Genomic DNA, 16,767 nt, shown 5'->3' with positions numbered 1-16,767 from the left:
CTTCCAGATTCAGAAGTAGATGTCTGATTGATTTTGTCCACTTGCTTGGACACTGAAGATGGTTCATGTTGGCGGTGGTCAATCAGACTGGGCAAATAGAGTTCTGGTTTATTTGGCCGACTGGCAGCAGAGCTCTGTCTGCTGAAAGGGAGCAAGGAGGGATCGCTGGTCACAGCCAATGACGGTTGGCTCGGGCTGAAGACAGAAAAGGGGATTTCAGAGACGGCTGTCCTTGTCATGCACGGTTAACCACAGCTAATAACACCACCAATCATCTCACACAGCCAGAGCTCTATCTTCATCTCAAGAAGACAAGCTTTCCCCAAGCATTTCCCCTAAATGAGATTGATAATTTCATTGTTTTTACAAGATTTTTTCCCAGACTTTTAAACTTTGGCAGCACAGAGGTCTGACGAGTGAGAACAAAACAAAGTGGACATGCTGTAGAGGCGTAAAAATATGCAACCAAGGCAAAACATCAACTTCGAACATGCCATAGCTTCGACTGAACCGCGATATCCAGTGACCAAACAAATAATTCACTGACACATGCTCCAAACAGACATTTAGCAGGTTTCAGGGGCAAAGAAAGGACCACAACAGGAATGTAGATCAGATTAGTAAAGGCTCTAACACACATTTTCCTAATAAGCTAGTTATCATTCTGACTTACCATCATGCTTTTAAAAAGCCTAAAGTTCACTTGGGTTTGTTGCAGCTAACAAACCAGGTAGGGCTCAGATTGGGAGGAGGTTGTTGGGAAAACTAGATGACATAAAACCCCATCTGGACATTTTAGAGATGTTTTGCAGAAAGAAGGAAACCTCAGACCAACCTAAGTTCATCCCTGGACAATTTAACAAAGTTTAAAATGACAACCTTCAGGAAATTTGAGATATGGCTTCACAAGTAAAAATAATAATGGCTGGAAAAATGGATGTGTGAGTGTGGTTTTCTTTTCAAGACATTAAAATGTAAAACAAACACCTTTTCTTTTTTAATCTCATGCTATTTTGTCCCTTTTGGTATGCTGTAGTTCGGCCACCACAGCTTCTTCCTGCCTCCTTATCACAACGTGATGTTTGCTAGGCGCCGCCCTGTTGGCTATGGCTGCCTTTTGCAGCAGCTCACTCTTCTTTGTCCATTTCTTGTAATTCTTTTTTGTCTCTTTTTCGTCATCTTTGTATTTGGAGTGGATCATTACTTTGTATGGCTCATTTGTTGGTCATGGACACCAAACTGGTTTTGTCTTCAGTGATATTTTGACTACTTTTTCTCCTGTGTTTGTCTGGAGATCCACATGTAACCATGGCTACATTGTTTACATGTGGATTCAGCTGTTAGCAGCCTGTAGCATGTCAATGCTAACTGGTGTAAGGCCTGATGTCTTCCCACAAGGTGAGGAGAAGGAGGTGAGGACAACGTGCTGGTTCTCAGGTGTGAGCTAAGAAGTGGTGATATTGACCTGTCCTTTCATCCATTGTTATTGGGAACGTAAGATCTATCTCCAATAAGATGGACGAGCTAGCTGTGCTAACCCAGCACCAGATGAAATACCAGAGGGCAGAGTAGCATCATGCTATTCACAGACATGGCTAAAAGAGCTAACATCAGACATCAACGCCACATTGGAAGAACTTCACCTGCTGTGAGCAGACAGGATCCAGGAGACAGAGACTGAACAGACTGCTGAAGAAGCTCAGTCCTGGACCCTGTGGAGGTGGAGGCTGGCTGAACTGGACAATGATGGACAAGCTGTCATCATCTATTTTCTTATGGACCTTTTTGCACTTTCTATACACTTTCTTACTTTTGTTTTCTTGATTGCTGCTGTGACTTCAATTTCATTGTACTTGTTACAATGACGATAAAGTTCTACCCTATCCTTACTATGATACCACACTGGTTTTGAATGAGCACTCTGAAGCTGTCTCCTACCTCTCAGTCATAGTTTCAGACCTCTCTGGTGCAGCAGTGAAGCATGTATTTGAATGCATTTGATTCCCAAATGGAGACACTACAAAGAATAGCTTCAACACTGTCAATGCAGGCTGAAAAAACTGATTTGATATGCTAATAATGAAATTTGGAACGCAACTAAAATTGATTAATAACAATTAGCACTGAAAACCAGCAGTTTATTGGGGCCAAAAACAAATTATTAGTTAATACTTAAATGATAAACGATTGAAGAAATCGCACAGATCTTGATTCAAACAAAATGGATAACTTCACTCCTGAACTACATCTGCAAGTTTAAAGGATTGTCTTCTTCCTGTGGGTTCAAACTAGATTGTTCCACAGAAGGGGGACTAAGCCAAACTAAAAGTCAAAACATCTGTAAATGCCTCTGAGTGTTTACATCTGACTTTAAGAAGATGGGAGTAATATGTTTTGAAACCAGAATATTTAAGTACATTGATTGCCTCCATGCATTGTGTGTCAGCTGCTGCAGGCACGGTGGCAGTGCATGATGCAAAGAGGAAATTCCAGTTTCCTCTACAAATAACTTTGTTATGATGTGTTTGGGGAGAGACTTGTGACTTGCATGCCAACAAAACACAACTCTTTTTTAGTAAATACCTGCAGGAAAAAGCTAAAGCCAGTAAATTAAATATGAGGATGATAAATATTTACATTTCCCTGCAGGTATATGAGTCAAATCCTGTGTTACTGAAGGAAACTACAAACACACAGGTACAGTCCTCTGATCCAGAAACACCACCAAGCAGACGCTCACGATGAAGTCATGTATTCCCAAATCACTCTCCCTGCTGCTGTTTACCTCACCCCTCTTACTCACCCTGCTTCACCCTCCATGTAGAGCTCAGCCAGCCAGATGGAGCCGAGGTCTTCGTGTCCCCTCTCATACTCCACCTCCTCTTCCTCCTCCTCTCTCATCCATTCTGGTATGGCTCCAGATTTCAGTCTGGATTTGTCTTTCTTAGCTGATATCAGAGCTTTCTCCTCCACAGCTTTCTGAACGGCTTTTAGATCAGGCTGATCTTCATCACCCTGTAGTCGCTCATCATCTGCAATATCATCCAGCTCTGCTTCTCTCAGAGGAGGACACTCACTGACTTTAGAAACTATCTCTGAGTGATCTCCTTTGATTTCCTCTTTTCCTTTCCTCACCTTGTATGTGTCCTCCCCTCTCTCCTGTTCCCTTTCAGTTTTCCTTCTCCTTTCCTCATTTTCCTTCTCCTTTCTTTTCTCTTCCCCCTCAGCATGCATCCTTTCTTTCCTTTCCTTCTCCTCCATTTTCTTCCTCTCAAGCTCTTCTCCCTCTCTGTCTACCTTCTTCCTCTCAGCCTCCCTTTCCTCTTCCTTTCTTTCTCTATCTTTCCTCTCAAAGTCTTCCCTCTTTTTTCTCTCCTCTTTCCTCGCCATTTCCTCTCTTTCCCTTTTCTCTTTATCTTTCCTTACAAAATCTTCTCTCTCCTTCTCTTTCCTCTCTATCTCTTCTCTCTTTCTCCTCTCTTTTTCAATCCTCTCAGCCTCTTCTCTTTCTTTCTCCAACCTCTGTCTTTCTTTTTCTTTTTCCACCCTCTCCTTCTCTTTCCTCTCAGCCTCTCCTCTCTTTCTCCTCTCCTTTTCTTTTCTCTCAGCCTCTTCTCTTTCTTTCTCCAACCTCTGTCTTTCTTTTTCTTTTTCCACCCTCTCCTTCTCTTTCCTCTCTATCTCTTCTCTCTTTCTCCTCTCCTTTTCTATCCTCTCAGCCTCTTCTCTTTCTTTCTTCAACCTCTGTCTTTCTTTTTCTTTTTCTTTTTCCACCCTCTCCTTCTCTATTCTCTCAGCCTCTTCTCTCTTTGCCCTCTCTTCTTCCTCTCTCTTCTTTTTTTCTAGTCTTTCTTTCTCCATTCTCACCCTCTCCATCTCCCTCTCCTTCTCCTGCTCTGATGCTGCCCGTCTCAGACTTTCAACCAGACTCAGACCACCTGACTCCACACACTTGTCTTTCTGGGACTCTTCACTCGGTCTGCTACTCGTCTTTGTTTCTGTTGTGTCAGAGAAGGCCGTTGGCGGGGAAATGTCCACTGAAAACAGAGGATTTTCCTCTGGCATCTCTTCCTCTCCTTCATGCACACTCAGTTGATCTTCCTCACTTATAAAGAGGGATGGTTGCTCTGCAGTTGATCCGGCTGTCTGCAGGATGGAGGCCACTGTCTCATAGCTGAAGGGACAGACACGAGGGACAGAAACTCTGAGACAGGGCTCACCCTAAAATGACCTCAGCAGGATTTGAGCGGGGCGACGGCATGCTTGATTGAGTAGTTCCCTTTTCTCAGACTTTGTTTTGGTGCTGGTCCAAAGTCCACAGAGAAAACTTTATTGTTGGGTGCACAGAGAATAATAATTCTTCTCTTATTTTCTCACTTATTAGAAGAAAAATAGGGCAGCCCTCTGGAATTAGTGCCACATTTAGCATGATGAGTAAGTAACATGAGAAAACGCTTTCTGGTGTCATGCGAGTGAAAGCTCTGAGAAAAACAGCTCATCAAGATCAACGCCTAATGACAGCTCACAGTGCGATTAGAGGCAAATATCCCACAACCATTGATATAAAACCTATTTTCAGACTAGGGGTGGGACAAAAAAAAAATGATTTTTGATCTTTCTTGTAATACCAGCTTTGCATCATCAAAGACGGCAATGAACCAAACTCTTATCGAGCTTGAAAGAAGCCCGGGACCAGCTGTTGGTTCCTAAATCTCGACTGGTCACAAAATTACTCCACAGCTGTAGAAATCCCTGCCTGAAAATGTCAGGAGGAACACTCACTGACCTCTTTAAAATCTCTTTTGCTTCAGTTATTGACGAGTACAGCTGTTGCTGTTAGGTACAGACACACCAACCAGTATAAAGACAAGTTTGTTATGTTTTGAAATTTAAGCTTACAGTTTAAACAGGTTTTCATGCACAAGTTGATCATGCTTCTTAGGTACTTAAACACATATGTAATTTTAAATGTGCCTTTTAAAAAATATTTGTATTTTTACGCTAACTTTACAGTAGCTATAACAAGCTGTCAATTTAATTTACAGGCCATAATCAGGTACATTGTTTAAAGCTCCCATATTATGCAAAAATCACTTTATTAAGTCTTTTAGTGAAATTTGTGGGTCTTTGGCTTTCCTCCCAGCCCACAAAATGTGATACTTAATGACAAAACCTGAACTTAGTAGTGCTTGTGAATTGGTCCACTGGAACAGATACCCCCGAAACCCCTCCCCGCCCATTCCCCTTCCTGCTGCTGGAGAGATTTCTCTCCAGAATGCCAAAGTTGAAGAGCCATCACTGCTTTGTTTTTGGCTGTAAACAGCCACATAGTTCCATGCACAAGCTTTCCATCTCCGAAGAGGACAAGACTGAGTGGCTAGAGTTCATTTATCAAGGAAATGTGCCAGCTACACTCAGTAAAACTGTGCATGTGTGTGCTAGTCACTTCACTTTCCTCAATGTACCCCTGTCTCTGTGTTAGCTTCAGGATGCTAACTTTAGCTGCGGTTAGCCTGTTGTTTTAGCCTGTAATGTTACGGTAATCGAGCTTCGCTGTTTCCTAAACATTGTGCACCCAGAGCTCGTGGCGCCGCTCTCAGTGACGCAGAAGAGCGGGGCGGTATCAGCGCCCACTAAATCAGAGCGTTCTGAACAGAGGAGCTATGAGAGCCTGAAAACAATGCTGATGTGCTTGATTTATTGGCTTTTTGGACCAAAACATGTTGCTAACATTTCATGAAGACATCAATGATCCATATTAAACTGCAGAAAAGGAGCATAATATGGGACCTTTAAGCTAAGGTATTGTTGTATGATTGTCTTGCAGTGTATTGAATATCATATTTTGTGACATATTGTATGGTATCACATTGTTTCGAGATGTATTTTCGTGGATTGTATCATGTTGTGTTATATCATATCTTCCAGTTGTTGTTTTATTTCATATTGTATCTCATAGATTTGTATTGTATTAAATCGTACCATCAGGTTAGTGGTATGCATGAGCCAGGTTTGCGCCCCAACAAAGCATTAAATTTAATGGCTGTGGACCCCACCATTGCAGGCGCTAACGGCAAGACTATCACACCTGTTAGGATGTTTTAGGGATGGTGAACGCTTATGTATAACTGTTTAAGATGAAATATGCAAAGAGAAGGTATATTTAGGGATGGAGTGAATCCTTTGGAAAAGTATTTCGATAGATGCACAGCAAATTTAGACTTAGGAGACAACATTTTTCTGTTAAACAGAGTACGCATGCCCAATTTTCCAGGAAGTTCCCTGAACAAATGTTGTCTGCATCAGCCTCACTTTCATGGTGCAATTGGTTAATTAGCCAATGAGCTTTTGGCTGTCTTGCATGTGGCTAATTCTGCTGCTAAATGGGCATTTCTATGACAATACGTTATGACTAATGGTCCTGTTTGTGTAATGACTGGACCATTACACATACCACCATACACCATAATGTGTGTACGGCTGAGGTGATTCCTACCCCCAAGTGTCATCACACCAGTAGAGTATACAGTGGTTAAATGCACAGTTTTAAATCAATGTTAGGGCAATTATTAAACAGTAATCTGTTTCTGTGCAAGCCAAACAATCTGCAATAGCGGTCATGGATAAAGTAAAGACTGATGAATGTTATAAAGAGGTGATAAATTATGTTCATCTAGAAAAATAAATTCATGGCACATTTCTGTACAATCAACTTTCAACCTTTTGAAGCACAGATGCTGTACTTCAAAAGAACAATTTCAGACAAACGTTTTGATAATGTTTAAGTAGCAGACTATGCACTATTTTTTTGCACAATGCCTTTCATTTTTGTAAATACTTTTCTTGTCAGGCAGGCAGGCAGAGAGACTCACCCTCTGTACAAAACCCCAACCACTGCAGACATGAAGCCAGCAGGCGCCTCCGTCTGCTGCTCTGTAACACACACATCTGCCTCTGTGTGTGCACATGTCTCAGCACTGCCATCAAACACACACACACGCAAACAAAAACAGATTTTACACTAATGTCAAAGAAATCCTGAGAATCAACAAGTCTAACAGCACAGGTACAGGTTTTAACAAAGAGTGATGATGATGATGTTAGTTACCACGACTGAGTAAGCTCTGGTTAGGCTGCAGCACCACAGTGGAGTGTTAGTCTGTTTAGTGTGCAGGTGTGTCTGTGTTTGTGTGTCTGTATGACGTGTCATGCCATGCTGCACGGTCAACGACACTGACTCACCCCCCTGTTACTCCACCCTCATCCTCCTCCTGCTTCTCCTCCTTCTCTCCAGAAGTACTTTCCACTCTTCCTGTCTCTGCTGGCGTGTCCTCCACTGTCGCCCACAGCTGCTTTTCTGCCTCGCACACTGACTCCTTGTTGTCGACCAAACTCTCCACACCATCAGCCGGTTTCTCCTCATCCGCTCCCTCTTGTTGTGGTTTTCCTGTCAGATGCAGGACTGGCTCTGCCTGAGGTTCTTGATCTGGTTTTGAGGGCTGCAGCGGCTCCAGCGCCAAAGCCTTGTGCTCTTCGTTTGGTTTGAGGGGAACATTAAGCCAGGTTGCTGGTTCCTTGTGGGGTCCGTCAGGCTCTGTGTGCTCTTCTCTAGCTTGTGGTGCGCTGGTTTGAGCAGGAGGTGTCACTATGTGATGTGTTTCTGAGTCTTTTGATGTGTCAGCAGCCTCCTCTGTTTGTGAGCTGGAAGAAAGGAAAAAAACATAAAAGATTTTGACTATTTAACTTTAAATAACAACCGTTAGTGAAGCAGATTAACACAGATAAAGCCCAGACAAAGCAGAGCAGCACACAGACACACATCCCCTCATCCACTCTTACCCCCTGCACAGAGGTTTTGAACCCTCCGTGCCAAGGACATTTTCAGGTGTATCATTCCCATTTCTCCCTTCTAGGGCTTTCCATAGAGGGACCTCTGCATCAGGAAGCCTCTGTAGAGGAGGCGCCTCTAATGTGACCTGCTTGCTTTGAGCCGAGGGTCGATCAGTGAGGCCTGATTGGATGCCAGGTGGAGTACAAGTGACAGGTACTTTCTTTTCTATGGCAACAGTGTTTGACAAAGTACCTTCTGGTAGTCCAAGACTGGAATAAGGGGAGAGAAAGAGGCAAGCATAAGGGAGAGGAGCTGGAAAAAAAGTTCAGCAGTAATGAGAAAGAAAAGAAAACCTGCTAGGACACTACACAAACAGCTGACAGGGTGGGCAATGAAGCTAAAGTCCAAGCATCAAAACCCAAAGTGAAAGCATGTTGTTTAGAAAAGAGCTCAATCTATCAATCCTCATCAAACAAATATCTTATTGGTAAAGAATCAAAAGAAAAAATTAAACAGTGAGGCTGGATGATTAAACAGAAACAAGCTGTACGCTTAACAGAGACAAAACAAACACAGATTAACAGAACACCAGGAAGTAAATCAAAATTTAAACACTCATTGATTGATTGATTGACAGATTGATTGATTTATTTGCTGAATAAGAAAACAGTGATGTGAGCTATGAAATCAAAAAGAAACCCAGAGTGAAATCATTTCTTTTTGATTCAGTGCTGTCACTCACCGCTCACTGGAGGCAGAGTTCAGTTTGTTATCTGATCGTAGCATCGTCTCTCTGTCCTGTGATTGGCCGAGGACCTGTGAGGGCAGCGGCTGAGGTGTAATCCTGGTTTTGTCCAAAGGAGGGAGATGTGGAGCAGGGAGTGACGCTTGAGGAGCCATCGAGAGGTTTGTTCTCATCTTCTGCTTGTCCTCGTCTGACCTGTTGGCCTCCAGCTCCTTCCTCCTCTTCTCCTCCTCCTCTTTCTTCTTTTTTCTCTCTGTCTCTTCCCTCTCCTGCTGGAGCTTCTTCTCTTTTTCTTCTTCTCTCCTTTTCATGTCTTCTTCCTCCTTCTTCTTCCTTTCTGCTCTCTCCTTCTCCTCCATCTGCCTCCTCTCCTCCTCTTTTTTCTTCTTCTCCTCTTGCTGTCGTCTTTCCGTTTCCTGTTCCTCCCTTTGCCTCCTTTCCTTTTCTTTCTGCTCCTGCAGGAGTTTCTCTTTTCTCCTCTCCTCCTCCTTTAGCTGTCTCTCCCTTTCTTTCTCCCTTAATCTCTTCTCCTCCTTCTCTCTCTCCACTTTAAGTGCTCTCTCTTTCATTTCCTCCTCCCTCTTTCTTAATTCTGCTTCTTTCACTCTTTTCTCCTCCTCCTCTCTCTCCTTCCTTTCCTTTTCGGCCTCCTCTTTCCTCTTCCTCTCCTTTTCTTCCTCTTGTTTCCTTCTTTCCTCCTCTTCCATCCTTTGCCTCTCTTTTTCTGCCTCCTCTTTCCTCTTCCTCTCCTCCTCTAATTTCCTCTCCTCCTCCTTCCTCCTCCTCATTTCCATCTCTGCCTCATTTTTCTTTTTCTCCTCCTCTTTCTGTCTTTTCTCCAGCTCCTCTTTTAGTCTCTGTTGCTCCTTCTCTCTTTCCTCCACCAGACGTTTCTCCTCCATCTTTCTTCTTTCTTCCTCTTCCAGGAGCCTCTTTTTCTCCTCCTCCCCTCTCTTCCTCCTCTCCTCAAACACTCTCTTCTCCTCCACCCTTTTCTCCTCATCTTCTTTCATCTTCCTCAAGAATTTTTCTCTTTCAACTCTCCTCTCCTCCTCCCTTTTTAGCTTTTCCTTTTCCACTTCAGCCTCCAGGAGCTTTCTCTGCTCCTCCTTTTTCCTCTTCGCCTCCTCCTCCTGCTTTTTCTTTTCCTCCTCCTCCCTCTGCTTCTCCTGTTTCTCCCTCCTCTCTTTCAGGAGTCTCTCCTCCTCCTGCTTCCTCCTTTCCTTCTCCTTCTTCGCCTCCTCCTCTTCCTGTAAGAATCTCTTCTTCTCGTCTTCTAACAGTCTCTTTTTCTCCTCCTCGCGTTTTCTCTCCTCCTCCTGCTGTCTTTTTTGCGCCTCTTCTTCCTTCCTTTGCTTTTCTTCTTCCTGTTTTATCAGGATTTCTTTCTCCCTCAGCTTCTCATGCTCTGCCTTCATTACCTCCTCTTTCTTCATCGCTGCTTCTTCTAACTGCTCTGTCAGTGACGGTTTCTCATTGGTTTTCTGTTCCAGACTGCAGAACAGATAAACAATACTCCTTAAATCCCAGTTTGTGTTTGTGTTTGTGTGTTTGAAAAACCATCAGCACAATGAAATCCACATTTTTCATCTTTATATTGTTTTGTAGCTCAATCATCTGTAAATCTCAATACTCACCCTGCTGGGCACCTTTTAATAGTGTCCGTCTTAGAGTCATCCTCGTCCAGAAACAAGCAGCTCACTTCTTGTTTCTGGTTCATTGACTCAAAGATAAAGTCATCAAAATCAGGCTCAGGCTGTGCCAGAGGCGGCTTTTCTGTTTTAAAGACGCTTATCACACTCTTTGTCTCAATGGATGGCTTTTTCAAATCTGTTTCCTTCTCAACATTTGTAGTGATAGGGGTGATAAACGCTGCCACCACAGTAGTGGAGGTCTGCTGAGGGTTGGAGCTCTCACAGCAGGAGAAAGGCCATGGTGGGGGCGGGGCTATAATCAGCTCTGATCGGGGCTGTGCCACACTGGGGGACAGAAATATTGAGGAGGTCAGGCTCCGAAGATGTGTGAAACTCTATAAGACGCAGCGTGCAGGAGGGAGCTGCCGTGCAGTAGCAGGTAAATGAGGTGGGACGCAGGTGCCAAACACTCTCCTACTATTAGCATCTGTTAGCATGAACACAAACACCTGGAAAACAACAACAATAACAACAAGGCTGCAAGCGACAAAAACCCTCAGTCTGTTGTCCACAAACAATTTGCAGGCAGCAAGCTAAAGCAGGTTTGTCTCAGGGCTTAGTTAGCTCACTGTCACTTTAAGCACAACAAGCACAACATGAAGAAAAACAGCACAAAGTTTTTCCTGCTTGATGAACCTCAAAATGAATTCAAAAGTCCAAACAGCTATGTTGACAAACAGGGTAATTGTAGATTTAGCTAGCTTATACTTCATCTGTCCTCTGTGAAGGCTAACTTTGATAACTTCTGTCTTGGTGTTGGATGAAAAAATCAACTACCTTCTCTTCTCACATTTGTTAAGAAGCAACCAGAGACACAATTTCTGAACTTAACTCTTAGAATTAACCTTCATAGCTAAAATCAACTAGAGGACATTTGTTTTAAGAAACTAAGCTAAGCTAAGCTAAGCTTAGCTAAGCTAAGCAGAGTTTACTATAGCCCTCAGACTTAAAACTGGTCCCTATTCTTTGACCTGAGTCTTGGTAATTAAGTTAAAAAGGTGTGAATTCTGTCTTTAAAAAGGGGAAGATATCCAACTGTTAGCTTTGTTTAGCAGAGAGATTGAAAGAAAAGGAAAACAGCACAGTTTTGGCAGGCAGCCTCTCTGAACCTCTAAATCGAGCAAAATAATGTATGTATACATGTTACGATTTCGAATAAGTGTGTGACCGTTTCCTGGTTGGCATACTGGCCCATTGCCTTAGACAACCAAAACCATCAAGTGTAAATTACCAAAGGTTTTAGAGATCAGGTTGATTGATTTTCTCACCCTTGTCCACAACCAGGCTGGGCTTTTTCTTGGTGACTTCCTCAGTTTTGTGATTGAAAACTCAGGAATTTATCAGAGTTTGGACCGACTTTTTTCCTCTTACCTGTGTTCAGTATTAATGTTTGGCTATTATAACCATGTCCTGGTTGTAGCATGAAACGCCGCAAACACACTTCAGAGTTGATCTCAAATTGTGAATGGGTTTGTTTGTTAAAGAAGAAAACTCTTGAGTTTTGGGGCTTCTTCAATGATTGTGAGTGTTTTTTTTATAACATATACAGGTTTCCCACCAGTCCTCAGGAAGCCTCCAAAGCATTTTCTTTCCAAATGGCACTTCATGGCCAAACACACAACTTAAGACCCAAACCAAGCACATTAAGCTTCACCTTGCCTCACCTGATCTTTGCTGGCTCAGTTTTGTTTTCTGTGACCGCTGCCTTTGAGTCCTTTGTCGGTCTGATCAGCAGGTTGGATGTGTTTGCTGCAGTCTGGTTACTCTGAGGAGAACTCTCATCTTGGCTTACAGATGTTTCATTGTCCTCTTGTATGAGGGGGAACTTTGTGCCTAAAAAAGTGAAAAAAAAAAATAAAAGAAAACTCACTACTGTGCATGATGGGTAATGTTGAAAAATGCTTCCAGTGTGAAAGATTTTCTTTGGCCCTGACAGTTTTGGATAGTCAGCTCTTGTACCTGAGCTGGTTTGAGCAGGAAGGGCAGTAGAAGAGGCTGTGAGCTTAGCATGAGGAGAAGAAAATAAAACTGTAGGAGAAAGAGAAGAGGAGGAACCAGGAGGGGAGGAGCGTGGGAGAGAGGCAGTTAGGGCTGGAGCTACAGGATCGCAGAGAGCATCAAGGTCAGGGCTACTCAGGAGGGGAACTGGGGTGATGTCAACACCAGATGTTAGCCATGTCCCCTGAGCACCTGAAGCTGCAGACAAGAAGGAGAGAAAAGTGAAGTACAGGGGGAAAATGAAAGCTGCAATCAGGAAATGAAAGAGGTTGAAATAGATTGAGAGACGGTGGATGGATGGACTTTGTTACCTGACTCTAGGAGGGATGTGTGAGATTTGGGGAGAGGCGGTGCTGATGCAAGAGGAAGAGGAGCATCAGTGGAAAAAGGAGAGGGAGAAGAGGGGCGGGGGACTGACTTGACGATTTGAGGTCTAAACAAGTGAGGACGGCCTTTAAAGAGGGAAAAAAAGACACGGTGGAAAAGAGGGCAAAAGATCAGAGAAAGCAGATATAGACAAGAGAGACAAGCGAGACATGAGAGACATGAGAGACAAGAGAGACGAACCAGAAGCTGAAGTAAGTTCATCTGAAATCTGAACCTCCGGGGGACGCCGCTGAAGTGAAACAGGAACTGAGAAGAAGAGAGGAAGGTAAAAAGAGGAATAGGAAGATTATTATCAGCAAGTGGCAAAGAGTGTGTTTTACTGCATGCATTTATCTTAATTTTGTTTAACAACCAAAGTTGTATACCAAGCAGTCCAAGCACTGAAGAGGAGCTTACATCTTCAGGCTTAGACTGTAAACCTGAAGGTTGTGGCAGCTCTCTCTTTGTTCATTTCTTGAAATTTTTTCATCTCTTTTTCATCATCTTTATATTTAGAGTGGGTCATTACATTTTATGGCTCATTTGTTGGTCATGAACATCAAACTGGTTGTGTCTTCAGTGGTATTTTTACTACTTTTTCTCCTGTGTTTGTTTGGACATCCTGCATGTAACCATGGCCACATTGTTTACATGTGAAATCAGCTGTGAGCAGCATGTAGCATATCAGTGCTAACCGGTGCAAGGCCTGATGTTCACCAGATGTTCAGGTGAGGAGAAGGAGGTAAGGACGATGTGCTGGTTCTCAGGTGTGAGCTAAGAAGTGACGACATGGACCTGTCCTTCCATCCATCGTTATTGGGAACATAAGATTTATCTCCAATAAGATGGACGAGCTAGCTGTGCTAACCCAGCAACAGAGGGAATACCAGAAGGCAGAGTAGCATCATGCTATTCACAGACATGGCTAACGGAGCTAACATCAGACACCAACACCACATTGGAAGAGCTGCACCTGCTGTGAGCAGACAGGATCCAGGAGACAGAGACTGAACAGACTGATGAAGAAGCTCAGTCCTGGACCCTGTGGAGGTGGAGGCTGGCTGAACTGGACAATGATGGACAAGCTGCCATCATCTATTTTCTTAGGGACCTTTTTGCTCTTTCTATACACTTTCTTACTTTTGTTTTCTTGATTGCTGCTGTGACCCCTGAATTTCCCCTCGGGGATGAATAAAGTATTTTTTTATTTGACTCCGTTCTATTCTAAAAAGTTTGTTTTATAACTCACTCTCATCTTCTTGCGGTGTGTTATAGAGATTAATGCTGATGGAGGAGGTTTCAGGATGTCCAGTAAACGATGGCTCCTACACAGCCTTGCTGTTTCAGATTTGATATTTAATCCTGGGTTAATTTGCAGCATTAGAAACAGGGTGGTGTAACTTTTTAGATATTATTCACCTTCTTCATGGTTTGACTGAAGCCTCAAAATAAACCTTCATGTGATGTTTCCCTGCCTCCTGGACTTTTTGAGCACACTGCTCTAATTCAAAGCAAGTCTGGATTTCATTACTTGGAACAGGAGTCGCACTAACAGAAATAACGCAGTTACAAAACTGGCACAGCTTTCTTTAACATCCACACATTTTACCCAAGACATCCAGATCAACACCATAGACTGTGCAGAAATAGTTTAGTAAATTCAGCATCACACCATGAAAACCAACATGTACATGAAGCTAAATCACGCGGAAAAAAAGCTCAAACCATCACACACGAGGAATCAGAGAGTGGAAAGCATGCAGCAGCCTGCTGATACCTTTTCCGTGGCCTGACTGGAAGATTTTTGGCAAAGAGGGAGGCTGAGAGATGGTCCGGGTGAGAGGAGGATGAGTTGATGGTGGCGCGGAGATGAGGGTGGGTTTGGATGGGGGAGGCTGGGAGGCAGTAAGGATGGTTTTTTGGACCATAGTAGAGGTTACAGTGATAGAGGACTGTTGAGGAGATGTGGTGGAAGGTGTTATGATATTCTCAGGTGATGATGACGGAGGGGAGGAGAGACTGGGAGTTAATGAAGTGATAACTGTTTCTGCAGACGGTTCAGGGGAGGAAGTGGTAGAAACACTGGGTGTGACTAAAGCAGTAGATACAGAATCAGATGTGGGAAGATAAAGAGAAATAGAGGACATCTGGGGAGAAAATGACTCAGAAGACTTTGCGGATGGATGATTTGTAGGAGCCACATCAGAGGAAGGAGGAGAGTCAGTGGAAGTAAGAGCCTCAGGTGGAAGAGCTTTCTTATGCTTGGATCGAGGTGAGGGCTGAGGGGAGGGGCCAGGGGAAGGTTGGATTTCTGATTGGACAGGGGTTGTTGTGGTGGTGGTGGTGAAGGAGTGTCGGCTGCGGCGTGGAGACGGCCGAGGAGCAATAGGTAGAGGAGGGCGGGAGTGGAGAGCAGAGCCTCCGTCACCTCCACAGGTTGGATGTAAAGATGGATGAAAGGATGGATGAAAGCAGAGTTTTGGAAAGGAGAAAGAGAGGGTCATGAGTTGAGATGTAAATGAGATGATCGTGATCACATGACTTCCTTGTTTGACTCCACAAACAAGCTGTGGACATGTGATGGAATTATGGACGGTTAGTTATCCTGAATAGTTGACACCACATGCAGACAACTTTGACTTAAATTCATCTCAAACTGCACGCTGAGAGCTTATTATTTCATTTTTATGTTGTTACCTCCAACAAGGAGGTTATGTTTTGGGAGAGTTTGTCTGTTTCTTCTGTCAGCATAACTCAAAAAGTAATGAATGGATCTTGATGAAATTTTAAGGAAATGTTCAAAATGAGATGAGGAAGAAACTATTAAATTTTGGAGGTGATCCGGCTCACTGTCTGGATCCAGGAGTTTTTTAAAGGATTCTTTATCATTGTGAGATGGGGCTGTTTTCACTATATGTGTATATAACTCCCTGATAAATGGTCAGGTTGCTTTGCAAAACAATACAAGACAAGGTCACCATAATTTCTGACAGATGTAAAAGTACGATCCAGATCCTGACAATATTCTGGATACTAAGATCTGGTATATGAAATATGTACTGGGTCATCATAATTTTCGACACGGTCAGGTAACAAATTATCGTACAAATCTACAAGTAACACCAAATTGTAGCAGACAGTCTGCTGAAAGGGAGTATAACATTAAAGTAGGACTAAAGTGTTGCGTGACAATCACAATATGCTTGGTGAAGGTCTGTACTCTCTGAGTGCTTTTCTAGTTTATTTTCTATCATGATGGTCTCTCTTGACACAGTAACATTTGTGTTTCGTGGCTTAATCCAATGGTTGTTTTGCCCCAAACAAACTGTATAAGTTAAAGGCATTAGTCTGTGATCACATGATTTTCAGAAGTGTTTAATGTCCAGATGAGAAATATGTGGTATGCAGAACAAATGGCATGGGAGTGTGAAATACTGTTATATAAACTGAGTCTGCCAATAACAGCTGTTTCACACCTCCTCCTCTCAGACAGGAAAAACAAACAGAAAGAAATAAAGAGCAGGAGGAGAAGAAAGGATCTACCTGAGCCTGGAAAAATGGGTCCAGTGGAGTTTCTCTTGTCAGGGGGAGGAGGAGCAGGGCGGTTTGGGCGAACAAGAGTGTGGGGAAGTGCTGCAGCAGCCAAAAAAGAAGAAAGAAAGAAAGCAAGGCGCACAAGAAGCAACAGGAGTGATAGGAGGAGTAGAGAGATGAGAAATGTATGATGAGGTAAGAAAAAATCTCAAAGCAAAGATCAGAGGAAGGCGAAGTGTTTATGTGATTAGCCCACTTGTAGCTGTGAGAGACTTCTTGTCCTCCTCTTCGTCGCTCTCATTGAAGTCGTCTAAGTTGCCGATATCTGTTGGTTTGACGCTCATCAGGCTGGCCAGACTCTGCATGTCTTCATCACTGAGGAACAGGGTCACGAAGACAAGAGACAATCCTTTTAATAATCACAACTTCACATAAATACAGAAGAAACTGACACTGGGCTTTTAATATGACAGTGGTGATGTCATTCCTGAGTCATTCATTTCAGCACATGAAAGTCATTAAATTTACATCACACTTTAAACTTTAAACACACTTTTCATAGCAAGAAAAGGTGACTTCACTACTTCAACAGTAGGTAG

General features: G+C 43.2%; 1 protein-coding gene across 4 annotated transcripts in view; it reads right to left on the bottom strand.

The window, feature by feature from the left end:
• Positions 1-16,767, bottom strand: part of ehbp1l1b (EH domain binding protein 1-like 1b) — a 31,001-nt gene that overhangs the window by 6,624 nt on the left and 7,610 nt on the right. The window contains exons 6-14 of one of the 4 annotated variants that reach the window (XM_074672961.1): positions 16,425-16,543; positions 16,178-16,267; positions 12,836-12,901; positions 12,580-12,720; positions 12,230-12,466; positions 11,935-12,103; positions 8,574-10,070; positions 7,243-7,701; positions 6,873-6,977 (exon numbers count right to left, since the gene is read on the bottom strand). In XM_074672961.1, the coding sequence (XP_074529062.1) occupies positions 6,873-6,977; positions 7,243-7,701; positions 8,574-10,070; positions 11,935-12,103; positions 12,230-12,466; positions 12,580-12,720; positions 12,836-12,901; positions 16,178-16,267; positions 16,425-16,543 (2,883 nt within the window). The remainder of the gene's footprint in view (positions 1-6,872; positions 6,978-7,242; positions 7,702-8,573; positions 10,071-11,934; positions 12,104-12,229; positions 12,467-12,579; positions 12,721-12,835; positions 12,902-16,177; positions 16,268-16,424; positions 16,544-16,767) is intronic. The other 3 variants (XM_074672962.1, XM_074672963.1, XM_074672964.1) reach the window with 3 other exon arrangements.

This window comes from Halichoeres trimaculatus, unplaced genomic scaffold, assembly GCF_033239565.1.
Source record: "Halichoeres trimaculatus isolate MK-OKI-2021-1 unplaced genomic scaffold, fHalTri1.1 fHalTri1_scaffold_6, whole genome shotgun sequence".
Classification (NCBI taxonomy): Eukaryota; Metazoa; Chordata; class Actinopteri; order Labriformes; family Labridae; genus Halichoeres; species Halichoeres trimaculatus.
The sequence above is the reverse complement of the archived record's forward strand: the minus strand, read 5'-3'. Positions and strand labels throughout refer to the sequence as shown.